The following is a 12,500-nucleotide window of genomic DNA, read 5'->3' on the forward strand; positions in this document are numbered from 1 at the left end:
GCTAGTTGGCTATTTACAAGTGCAGCTGAGATGTTGCACCAGCGACTACCAAGAACAAATCCAACCAGTGGTCAGAACGTGTCTTGATCCCGGGATCCCCGAATTTCAAGGCAAGCGCCCTAACCACTGGGCCACACTGCCTCCATGGCATAATTGTGTACCTTTAACTTGCTTTGTAGGACGAAGAGATCAAGTGCATGGCACGAGAAGTTGAAATCCAAACTCAAATCACAACAGCCGCTCAGGTAGAGTAAACACAGACCACGGTAACGAAAACGCTTCGAAAGCTTAGCCCGCATTCCACTCACGGCGTTGGTGTTTTGCGTTTGAAATCATTTGTTTGTCGTCCCCTGCCAGCGAAGCAAGATGGCGTCTTTGGTAACAACAACAACACCTCAAACGTGCCTCCGCCCGGAGGATTAAATGCCATCACCCTTGGATTCAAACCAGAGGGGAAAATTGTGCTGTAATTGCCGAACGCAAGTGTACTTCTTTGCCGTATGCATCACCGCAACAACTTGAAGTACCTAAATTTAAGTTCTTGACGACAACTTGACCATACAACGGTGGTGAATCGTTCATTTTGTGTGTGTGTTTACCTAAAAATCGTTCGTAACATTTCAGGTACAATAGCTCTAAGTTGTCTTTTGAAGTGGCCGGGACCTTTACGATTACTCCAAGTCGCTCGGCCTGGAAAGTGTGAAGAGCGAAAATAAAAAAAGTCATCGTCAGTTGCTCACGTCCTCCACATGACATCGAATTTGATCATTTCACATCGTTGTCAAGACGAGAACGGCAAAGAAATGTATCAAAATGTAAAACGCACGTACAGAGCGTGCAGGACTATTGTTTTTGCTACTTAAACCTATTGTTAGGTGGCGTTCTCGCGGCCGTCGTTAAGGTCCCTATTAGGGAACTTTAGCGCACGTGTTTTTGAGACGCGGACGGCAACCGGAAGTGAGCTGTTTTCCCTTTTGACTTGTCTTCACACAACCACACTTTTACACAACCACAGTTTTATTATATAAACACCAATGAAATACCGAGTGAGCTTTTGCGCGAAAACATGATATTACACATGAAAATAACCTGTTACTTTCACACGTGAAAAGATCACTGTTGTTATGGTTACATATAAAAATCGCGCCTTTCGCGGCATTTTGTGAAATGATTTAGTATTTCATTGGTGTTTTATATAATAAACAGAATATTACATGGCCGCTTGGAGATACGAGATTTCTCTTCGAGTGTTGAAAAATATTTCACTCGTTCGCTGCGCTCACTCGTGAAATATTTTTCAACACTCGAAGAGAAATTTCGTATCTCCGCGCGGCCATGTAATATCCTCTATATCTTTTCTCCATTAGAGATGATTAGTATAAAACTCTTGGGGACACCACTGTCCTGGGACGCAAAATGTTCCCTTCCGGTTGTCGTCCGCGTCTCAAAAAGGCGCGAGCTTAAGCTACCTATCGTTAGTGAGGGGTGGGAGGGGCTATACGTTGAATTCGCTGTTGTCTTTTCAGCTTGAAAAAGTTTAGGCTAACACTTTGTAAGTTCTTCCCACTGCCTCGCTCACCTTACAATTTCTTTTTTATCAGTTTGCTTTTGATTTATGTTTTGAATAAACAGATGGATTTTAGCACAAATTAAGCTCAAACCCTTATAGAGCGGTTTTCAATTGAGTGTCGAAAGTAATTAGATAATTACTTTGGTTTATGGTTACTTCACTCAGTGATTGGTTCAAAGTTCTCGCGCCATTTTTTCAACCAATCAGAAGTGAAACCAAAACCAATCGTGGCTCACGCGTGCACATTTTCCCGCGCTTTGTTTCGGCTACGTGTAATTACTTCGAGTTTTGATTGGTTTGCCGGATTGTCTCAGTCCTTTCTGATTGGCCAAAGTAATTACTTTGGTTTTGGTTTTACGACACTCAATTGAAACTCGCTCTATCCCGCGACACCTCCACTTTCAACGAGATATATTAAGCTGCCAGCCAGTGAAGGAATGAAATTATAAAGTACAGCAGCGGCATATTCTTAAGTAAAATAATTTCATATTCTTGATTGTTTTAGAAACTAGCAGAGGAGCGTAATGTTGACAAGAATGTCAGGAAGACACGAAGACTTACATACCAAAAGTCGCTGAGAAGAGTAAGGAAAGCCCAGTGTAAACTTTACGAGTAGGCAAAAAAATTAGAGCGGGAAATATCTGGAGGTGTAGAACTCCAAGGCAGAGCAGAATGAGATCTGTATAACAATTGTTCAAAAGCCTTGTTTTTTTATAGTAATCTGCGTAGCAAGCGTTCCATCGAACAAACGACTTTGTGTAGCCTGTCCGTTGTCTCTATAAGTTTTCGTTCGACCAGAAGACAGGCTATTCTCTCGGGAGCTCTTCCTTCCACGAGATCACTTACTACGCAGGCTGACGTGAACTGGATTTAATGGGTTTTGCAATCCTATTTACGCTAATTTAACTGCTGGCATTCACAGTCCTATTTCTTTTGAAGTTCGTCGTGAACAGTTTTCAATCTTTTGCTATTGCATAAGAGATCCAAATTAAGTTAAATGCTGCTTGACCGAAACTGGCATCATTTTTCGACATCGGACCTTTAACGAATGTCACAGCTTTTGTCCCAAAATCAAAAATCCTTTCCCGCTAAGTATAGTGTCTCGTATCCAATCATGGCACGCTGTCTCTGAGTACGACATATATGCGTAAAGTAAACATTAAAGAAAGAAAATGGGTTAAAAATGAGAAAACGGCCACTAAGGACCTGTCCACACTAATGCGTTTCGTTTTTCGGAAACAGAGGTTTTCGAAAACGCCTTAGTGTGGACGGGGCCAAAAAAAATGGCTATCAGTTCGTTCCTGGTTATTTACGTAGAGTAACATATCGTAAACGCCTGTCTTTACTATTAAGGTGGCTACGGATTACACTACTGATTTTCTTGTAAAAATTGTTTTTTCAGCTAAAAGACATGGAAGAAAGTCTCAAAAAAGCTAAAGAAAATCGCGCAATTGGGGAGTCTCGCCTAGGTAATGAAGTGCTAATTAACTGAATTCCATGTTGTAATTTGCGAAGGTAGTGTTCTTTCATCGTGACTAGTGACTACGTTTTCACTTTCGTTGCTGTCACGCGCACAATACTGTTTGTCACGCTGGTCACGAGAGACTTCTCTATTTTCTGGCTCTGCAAGTTATATATCCTTTTTTCCGTCAAATATTAATGCTGTTCTACATGTGTTTCATATTTGATTTCTGTCAAAAATATTGGTGCTATTTTATCGAGGCAATCTTAAAGTGGACCTGTGACAAATCTTGTACGTTCGTCACTATTTCTCTTAAATGAAGATCATATTTCATCACTTGATTGGTTTTTTTTTTCTTCCCAGTAGATATCAAAGATGGAAAACCAGGAGAAGGTAACTGAGTTTCCCCTCCTTTCTCAACACTTAACTCCCTTAAGACTTTTTTTCAACTATTTTCTCCCGCTCGAGCTACAACTCAGTGATTGATCGTTGGAACACTGGACACTTCATGACACTGTTCCCCGTCCCACTTCACAAAGTTGGGAAAAACCGCGAGCTTTGCAAGAAAATGTGCAATCACCAACTGTTTTTAACATTGTGAAAGGGGAGATTCCCATGAATTGTTCGAACAATTTTGACCGGATTGTAGCCGCTCCAAACAACCTGAACCGGAAACCTTCGGGGAAAGCCTAATTCCCGTGCCACAGACCAAGTTACGGTGAAGTCAATACAATACAATACATACTTAATTGACCACTCCCCATAGGGGCTTTTCAGGGCCAATGAAACACAACGAAAGGACAGAACAGAACAACAACAGCAACAACTGTTGAGAATCCCAACTGGCCGGAGGCAAACCAGTTGGCTATTTACAAGTGCAGCTGGGAAGTTGAGCTCTTGAGAATCCCAACTGGCCGGAGGCAAACCAGTTGGCTATTTACAAGTGCAGCTGGGAAGTTGAACCAGGGGCTACCAGGATCAAATTCAACGAGTGGTCAGAGCGGGTCTTGAACCCAGGATCTTGGGATCTCAAGGCAAGCGCCCTAACCACTGGGCCACACTGCCTCCTGTCAAATCTTACATTTGGCCAATCAGAAGCCTTCCTGCTCGTATTGGCTCTGATTGGTGAATTGAGTTTTGTGTAGGCCTGAAAATCTTCATTGAGGATTTGCTAGCGTAGGTGCTTCTCCGTTGACTTTGCCAGGATAATCCGTTCTTAATGTCACCTTTTAATTCCTTCGGGTCTCATTTTTGTTTTTGTTTACAGGTTTTTATCGATCTTATTCGTCTTCGCACATTGGTACCTACCCTCGAAACTCTCATCAGTATCGCACTAGCGTCAGTTTGGCCCTCAGTTCAAGGAAATGGAAATCAAGCACCAATAACGCTGAAAACTTTCCGGATGACCGAGGGTCTTACAGCGGCCCGCCATCTCCGGTCTTATCACCCTATAGGAAAGTATCCGCCAGTCCTTCGGCCATGTCCTACCAGGGATATATGGAGTCGAGACGTCATCATAGTCCACTTGCGAATGGTCCCCGGGCCGGGAGATTATCACCTCGAGGAGATAACTCCCGAACCGTACCGGCGTTTCAGTACTCAGACAGTGAGGACTCGTCCACGAAACCGTCTTCGGCCAGTTCGTATGCAAACTCGGAAGACTTCGGAGAAAATTCGGAACACTACTGGCATCCCCGGAGGATGGGAAATTCGTTTGAGAGCCTGGACGAGAACCGCTTTCGGGGGTCCAATCCACGGTTAATTCTTAGTCGGTCTGCAGGGGAGAGTTATGAAAGTTTAAACAGTGATCAAGATGGAAGCAGCTCGCCGTATAGCCCATTACGGACTCAACGGTCGTTTTCATTTGATTCTCGGCCTTCGAACTTCAAACTTCCTAATGCGAAGTATTTGAACACCAGTGAATTAGCCATTATGAGTACTTCCGGTACAGCCGGAAGTTATTCGGTGAATCACAATGCACGGTTATCTCCGAATCTTTCGCAAAGGGGATATTTTTCCACTTCTCTCTCGAACTTTGATCAGCCAGCTTTGAGGTCAGACATGGGTTTAAGAACAGTGAAATCGCAAGTCAACATGTCGCAAATGCCTTACATGACAAATCCCGGATACTATCGGACAAACCCACCCTCGCAGTCATCAATTTTTGAGGAGGATTTGTTGGAATGGAGGTCGAATGAAGAGGCAGAGGCGACTCTGGTGTAACTGGAAATAATCGATCTGTGGTCGGTAAATTTAGATGATAAACATTCGCTCGTAATCGGAAGCGTGTCGGACCAATCACTACTTGACCAGTTAAGGCGGTTTGAGGCACAGATAACCCAAACTTGGAAACCAGTGGCTGCACTTGATAAAAAGAAAGAAGTTAAATTAACGGTTCCGATAAAGTGGCAAAGAAATTACGGACTTACTTGCGAAGGGTATATCTTGAACAAGTTGCCATTGTGCTATCTATCGTAACATTTGGGGAGTTTTATTCCCATGACAACTGAAAGTTACAACTTAGGCTCTTACTTACAGTTTGCGGCCACCTGTGGCAACTTCGATCCAGGCCTCGGTTGTTCAAAAGGTGGGTAGCGCTATCCATCGTTAAACAATTGAAGCCAGGTCTCTCTTCCGTCTGGCCCTGTTCAGTGCCTCTCTCGTACCAGGGAGCGTAAAGATCCGAGAGAACAAATTTGTACAAACGGCCGGCTTGGATAAAATGAAAGAGCTTCTCACTAATGACTAACAAAATAGTTTGCAGTTAATTGAAATCAATATCCTGTCAAAAAAAAGACATATCTGTGGAAATACGACGGACAAACAAAGGTTGAAAATACAGTTTTCCTTCGATTTTATGATGGAGCTGTCGATGAAAACTTACTCTCAACAGTTAAAGAACAGAGGAAGTAATTATCATATGGTCCATCATTTTTATGCGTCGCAGTATAGCGTTTGCTTGTTGTGTAAAAGAGTCAAAATTATATATATAATTGTTTTGCGTTTGTATGTAATTTGGTTGTGTATAATGGTAACAACGATAAAATTTTCTGGAACAATTAATTTCTCTTATAGGGAAGATATGTGTTTGCAAACATTGTTTTATTATTCAAGTGTGCCAACCATAGGAACGGAAGACCCTTTGTTTCGACGGCCAGTGAGGCTCTGGTTGGTTCATAAATGGCAATATGTGACGTCAACGATATATCCGCTATGCCCTAGTTTTTCTGCCACGCTGACGTTGCAAAGCACTTAAAAGGTTAGTGTCTGGACTTCACCGGCAGCCTGGACTCAATGGTTGAGTTTTCCGAACCTTTAGGTAAACTTCATCTACAATGTGTAGCTTAAGATAATTATAACCAGGGGTTTGCGAAGAACATAACATGAGGCTTAAATTAACAGACAACGGGGCGTCTTGCTCGTGGTGGAGGGAACTCCTGGGAACTACATTCGATGGCCGTTATGTACCCAGTTAGTTTAAAGTAAAATCAGCCTCATTCCCAGGCCTTTAAGCGCTAAATCGCAAGAAGCGCGAGACTTGGTGCTGATCGCGATAGCTTGGGGAATCTTCCCGATCCACTCGACAGCTTACGTCGCGTTCGATTTCACGAGATTACGACTGGGAACGAGGCTGAAGTAAAATTATATTTTGCCAAGTTTCTTTTGCTTACTTGAGTATTGTGTTGGATGATACGTATAGCGATGTCTCTTGCTCAACTCTCAAGGCATTCTTCTAAAACAGCTTTGTCAACTTCGTTGCAGTTAATAGGCCATTTTACAGTTGTTTGCTTTGCGACCTAGCCTATGAATGGCTGCGAGGCTGCCGGTGACCTTGCATTGATACAGCCCCGACTGCTTTTATCATGCAAATTGTGTTGTTGTAATTCTAATTAGTCCGGATTAACATTACAAAAGCACGGAGGTTTGTATCAAAACAGGGTCACCGGCAGCCTCGCTTCCATTCGTAGGCCAGGTAACTTAGCTAGAACTGTAAAATGGTCTATTATAAACAAGTGTCATATATGCGCAAAAGTAAAATTGAATCGGCTTTATCCAAGACTATGAATCGTTTTTTTGCACATTTTTACTGAAAGGTATATTGTTTACACAGAATGAACAACTGGATATTTAAGTGCATATAAATAGTCTTACGGGATTCGTAAAATCGTTTTTATCTGTATAGAATTCATTGATAATTGAAATATGTATAATTTTTATCCTTTTATTTGATTGCAGTCTTAAAAGATTGCGTCAGTTTATTATGTACCTGTATAGGAAATATTCGAATAAACTTGTACGCACCAGTTTCCACGTTTGTTTGCTTGCAATGAGTGGACCCTTAGAAAGGCCAACGTATCTGGGATTTCAACTTCGTTTCCAGCCCTTCGTAGCCTGCGAACGCAGACGTATTTCCGGCGGTCGTTACTTTTCGGGGGAGAGAAACGACCGCCGGAAATACGTCTGCGTTCGCAGGCTAGCCCTTCACGGGTCTCTCGCCGCTCAAGAAAAACCTCTAGGACAAGAGTATTTTAGTGCGCATTCGATGAACCTTTTGAACTTCGGTCACTTCAGCAATTTACATAAGGTCCTCATACAAACTAAGTGAAAAACAATGATTAACAAAGAAGGGTAAATTGAAAATTGTTTTTTTACAAATTGCACACTTTGATTCCACCTCCGATTTGCTGACAAACTCTCTGATAAGCAATCCTTTAGCTTGAGCACATAGATCAAGCCCATGGTTCTGGTTGGTTCTTCTATTGCAACAATAAGTATACCATAGTTAAGACATGACTTGTCACAGGAGAAAGATTGCAGACACAAGTTGAAACAAATTTTCATAACGCCCGTACTTAACAAATGGAGTTTCCTTTGGGACTCTACGTGGTCACACGAAACGGCTTTCAATATGTAAGGTGTCATTCTTGTCCCCAGAGTCCGCTTTTGTTTTGGACAGCACCAAGAAGACGGAGTCTGGCTACAGCCAAAGTAGGAAGTAGCCGGCGGGATATTTTTATTTCAGGATTACTTAAACACGTGGGAGTGAATCGATTGTTGCTTCGTTGTTTTTGCCGCGAGGGGATTTTAAATTTACTAGTCCCCATGCCGGTCGCGAGCAAAACCACCTTACTCGCGAGTGTTAAATTATCCTGCCAGCCGGCTAGTGATTGGCGGACTTCCTGCTCTTCTACATATTCTCAGAAATTTGAAACCATCACATTCGTCAATGGTTACAGCAAAGCATTACCTCGACTCCACGTAGTTTTGGCTGTGGCCAGAGTCCTTGTTCTTGGTGCTGACCAAAAGAAAAATGGACTCTGGGGACGAAAATGGTAAGGTGTGGAAAACGCAAAAGGGATTTGATGCGCAGTACATCTAAGTCCCGTCCTTGATATTTCTTAGAAATTTGGTCTCATGACCAAAGAAATCTAATGTAAGGAACAAGATAACCAAGTTGCTAGCTGGTCAAATGCTAACAGATTACAAATAAATTAAAGGAGCTGTGTATCTCATTTTCCAAGACAGACAATGACTTCCGCCCCCTTACTGTTGGGGAAAGCACAATTAAGGTAGTTGACATCACCATCACCAATGGTCTTACTTGGAATGCGCACATTGCTGTAACTATAAAGAAGGCGACTCTACTTTCTTGTCCAATTGAAAAGGGCAAGTGTATCAAAAAGAAGACTTGTGGCTTTTTTAGTCTACCTGTAAACGCTTGATTGTAGATTATGCCACCCCTGTTTTTCATTTTACTGCGTTACCAGCGTATCTGTCGCATGAATTAGAACGTGTCCAGAAAAAGGCCCTGCGGATTATTTGTCCTAAAATTGATTATCATTGAGCTGTGACCATTACGGGCCTTCTATCCATCTCAGAACACCACGATCACATTTGTGAGCGTACTTCTGAAAATATAGATATAACAGATTTTAAAACTATGTTTAAAGTTTTGATCTTTGTCATTTTTTATATCTTCATTTTATTTAGTTTTTTTGTTTAGTATTGTTGCCAACGAGTCAGCTGAGCGAAGACGCTAGGCTGACGATGCTGCAGCCTTATTTAATATTAGGGAGCTTAACACGCGCTTTTTTGAGACGCGGACAGCAACCGGAAGAGAACATTTCACGTGCCAGGACAGTGGTGTCTCCCAGATTTTTACACCAATCAACTCTACTGGAGAAACGATACTTAGCAATGTAAATGTGGTTGTGTGAAGACAAGTTAAAGGGCAAAATAGCTCACTTTAATTCGGTTGCCGTCCGCGTCTTAAAAACGCGCGTGCTTAATCTCCCTTGTAGTGCCGAAGCGCGAATGAGTAGGCAGAGCTCCAGAGAAAATGTAATGTAAGGAAAGGAAACAAAAGCCGCTTATCATGTGACTTCAAGAACCAATGAAACCAGCGTGTTCTATATTGAGTGAACGAGCTCAAGACTGAACCAGCGTAGATGTAGATGTTAGCCGCTGTTATCAATTTCGGCCCTCGTGAGCATTTTGTTTTTCGTTTTGTGACCATTGAGTTCAAGTGTGAACAATTAGTTTAATTTTCAAAGGAAATGTTGTTTCTGATGATTGAGCTAGCGAATGTGGCTGAAATAACTATTTTGTCGGCACGAGATACAACAAGGCCTGGGTTCCAGGCCGGGGCATCGTGGCCAACGATATAGGGGTATATAAAACCAGGTATAACTGTGACGTGGTTGTCATCTAGGCTTCGGAACCAACCGCGTTCTTTCGTTTCGTTTAATTGTTTCTTTGTTTAGTTCTTTCTTTCCTAGGTACCACGCATCCAGTCTGGTAGGATCGGCTGTTCTAATTCCCTTTTTGTAAAGCCTTCGTAGGATGGGCTTCTAATTGCTTGGAGCTTGAGCCTTGGTTCCTACCCAGATTTCCAGCACATTTTTTCCCCAGAGGGGTTTTATCTGGCAGGTTTTTTCTGGCCTCCGTTCAAACCGCATTTGCTTTGTTAGCGGTTGCTCAGCTCTACTAGTTTTTTGTACTTTAGGTTTATATAGTATTTTACTTATATTGTACGTCGGAGTTGAAGATCCCTAGCCTAACTGGCACAAAGCTTGTCAGCTTACCGTTACATGAGGATGTAGGCCAAGATGGCCCGTTTAAATTATGCTTTAATGTAATGTAGGAGTTGATGTTCCCCAGCCTAACTGGCACAAAGCTTATAATGTGAGTTTATTTGCGGAAGTAGGCCTATATGGCCTGTTTATCTTATAGTCAAATGCAATGACGGAGCTGTTGTTCCCCAGCCTAACTGGTACCAAGACTGATTGCTTATTCAAAGTAGTAGGCTATATATTTTGTGCATTAATTAAACTGTTGTGGCTCACCAGCCCTACTGGCACTTGTAAACGACTTGTACGTGCGGAGATAGCCTGCGAACAGGCTCACTTGATAGGCAAGGGCGGTGGAGCCGCAATCGCGAGCCGGCGAAGCCGGTGAGAAGAATGGGGCGTTCTTCTCGCCGGCTTCTCGCCATTCTTCTCGCCATTATTCTCGCCATTCTTCTCGCCGGCTTCGCCGGCTCGCGATTGCGGCTCCACCGCCCTTGCCTATCAAGTGAGCCTGCTCGCAGGCTAGTGCGGAGATAGCTTTATCCTTGGTTGCTTTTCAAGGATTTGTCGCGTAGTTTGTAAATTGTTTGTGTTATATAGTGTTCGGGTTGGCTCTCGCCAGGCCCTCTCAAAATAAACTTATTTGGTTCAGCGATGCTGTGTTGTTATTTGTTGTGGAGTGGAGACAAAATATGATATTGTCTGTAAACGATCAATTTGCCTCATAATTCATGGCTGTATCTTGCAAAATAAAAATTCTACAAGTGAAACAACTTTCGTGTGTCATGCAAGAGAATTTGATTCCCCATGACATATTTCACATCACACTGAAAAAACTTTTATCCAACTTAATTATTATATATTCCTGTAATATTATGGCCGCTGGAAATGCTACGGCGAACTTTTCCTCCTTATACGCTGGGACTTCTACGGTGCCTCCTCGGGTTTTGGCCTGTTTTTATTGTACTGACTGCACAGAAATATTCGGGGAAAGTGGACTTGTGGTGTGCTTTCAGGCAGTATACAGAGTGAAACTTGAATCTCAGTAAAAATAAATACACGAAAGTGAAAGCGAACAAGAAACAGAAGGAGAAAGAGAAATCATCACCGTCCGCACCACGTCGTCAACATCATCACCAGTGATTTAAAGGTTTTCGTACCTGCCTTGCTTATTTAGATGTGTTTAGAGTGTGGCGTAAATTCACTGTTAAATTTGTGTCCTTCGCAGCCGTTTTTTGCGAAGTCATCTGGACTTTGGCCAACTGGGGCCCTTGTGCATCCTAGAGAGACCTTCCATTGGTGTAAATAAGAGGTGGCTTTTAATTAATCTCATGCGGGATGAGGAGAATAATATTTCTTTTAAATAAGGATGTTTTTGACAATCAGTGAAATAAAGGCTCTGGGTTGCAGTGTTGTGAGCTTTTTTTTTAAGGTCGGAGAAGACACTCGACAGATTTTACAATGATAGTCAGTTTTGCCCTTGACTATCATTGTAAAATAAAAGAGACCTTCTTTATTCAAGAACTTGAGCCAGCTTTCAACGTCAACGTCGGAAGTGAAAAGCTGATGCTTTATTAATCTTTTCTGTTTTTATTATTATTATTATTATTATTATTATTATATATTTTACTGTTAAGTATTTGCTTAATCTAGGTTCCAGTCCCCTCATCCGCTTTGTTATATATAAATAGCTGTTTTAATTTCAACGGTTACTTTTGAAAATGTATGTAGAGCACATACGAAACGTCAAGTCATAATCAAAATGAACAAGTTCAATATGTTTATCACTGCTGTTTGTGTCTTATTTTTGATCAAACTACGATGGCCCAAGAACAAAAGTAGCTCTGTTTTGATTGGCTTTTACAACAGTTGGCGTGCTGAAATATCCTAGGGGAGGCGTTCTATAAATAAATGTACTCGGGAAATGGTCGACTCCTGGGATGATGAAATCCTGGCCTTGGTTGTTCAAGTGGTGGATAACGCTATCCACCGGATAAATCACTACACAACGATTAAACACACTAGCAAAACCAATTCATTACTTGCACAAATCCCATAATACACCTCTTTTGCCCCCCAAAAATCTGCATAGGCATTGTTTGCAAACAATGGTTATGCAAAAGTTGGGGGGGTAATAGAGGTGTATTATGGGATTGTTCTTTGAAAGAGGTCTGGGCTCGAGTGACGTGAAATGCCTGCGCGTTGAGTGCGAAAGGTCTCTTCTCTGTTGTCTGTGGCCATTGTTTGACCGCCGTCGAATCTAAGTTTTAATTTATCGTGGCCAGTGTAGTTTGGTAACCAATAGGTAGAAGAAATGGGTGGTAAGTATTCCAGTTCTATTTGATTACATTTAGATAGCCTCACAACGAGCATGTATGCGTTTTAAGGTCGTAGTAAC

General features: G+C 42.1%; 2 protein-coding genes across 4 annotated transcripts in view; both read left to right on the plus strand.

Moving 5' to 3' along the window:
- Positions 1–7,336, plus strand: part of LOC138000259 (FERM domain-containing protein 4A-like) — a 25,527-nt gene extending 18,191 nt beyond the window's left edge. For 2 of the 3 annotated variants that reach the window (XM_068846537.1, XM_068846539.1), the window contains 5 exons: positions 180–245; positions 2,076–2,153; positions 2,973–3,039; positions 3,396–3,425; positions 4,300–7,336. In XM_068846537.1, the coding sequence (XP_068702638.1) occupies positions 180–245; positions 2,076–2,153; positions 2,973–3,039; positions 3,396–3,425; positions 4,300–5,255 (1,197 nt within the window). In that variant the 3' untranslated portion in view covers positions 5,256–7,336. The remainder of the gene's footprint in view (positions 1–179; positions 246–2,075; positions 2,154–2,972; positions 3,040–3,395; positions 3,426–4,299) is intronic. The other variant, XM_068846538.1, reaches the window with a different exon arrangement.
- A 4,939-nt stretch (positions 7,337–12,275) lies between these two features.
- LOC138000260 (protein transport protein Sec61 subunit alpha) overlaps positions 12,276–12,500 on the plus strand; it is a 13,474-nt gene continuing 13,249 nt past the window's right edge. Inside the window, exon 1 of the mRNA XM_068846541.1 lies at positions 12,276–12,423. Within this exon, the coding sequence (XP_068702642.1) occupies positions 12,417–12,423 (7 nt within the window). The 5' untranslated portion in view covers positions 12,276–12,416. The remainder of the gene's footprint in view (positions 12,424–12,500) is intronic.

This window comes from Montipora foliosa, chromosome 4 (genome assembly GCF_036669935.1).
Source record: "Montipora foliosa isolate CH-2021 chromosome 4, ASM3666993v2, whole genome shotgun sequence".
In the NCBI taxonomy this organism is placed as follows: Eukaryota; Metazoa; Cnidaria; class Anthozoa; order Scleractinia; family Acroporidae; genus Montipora; species Montipora foliosa.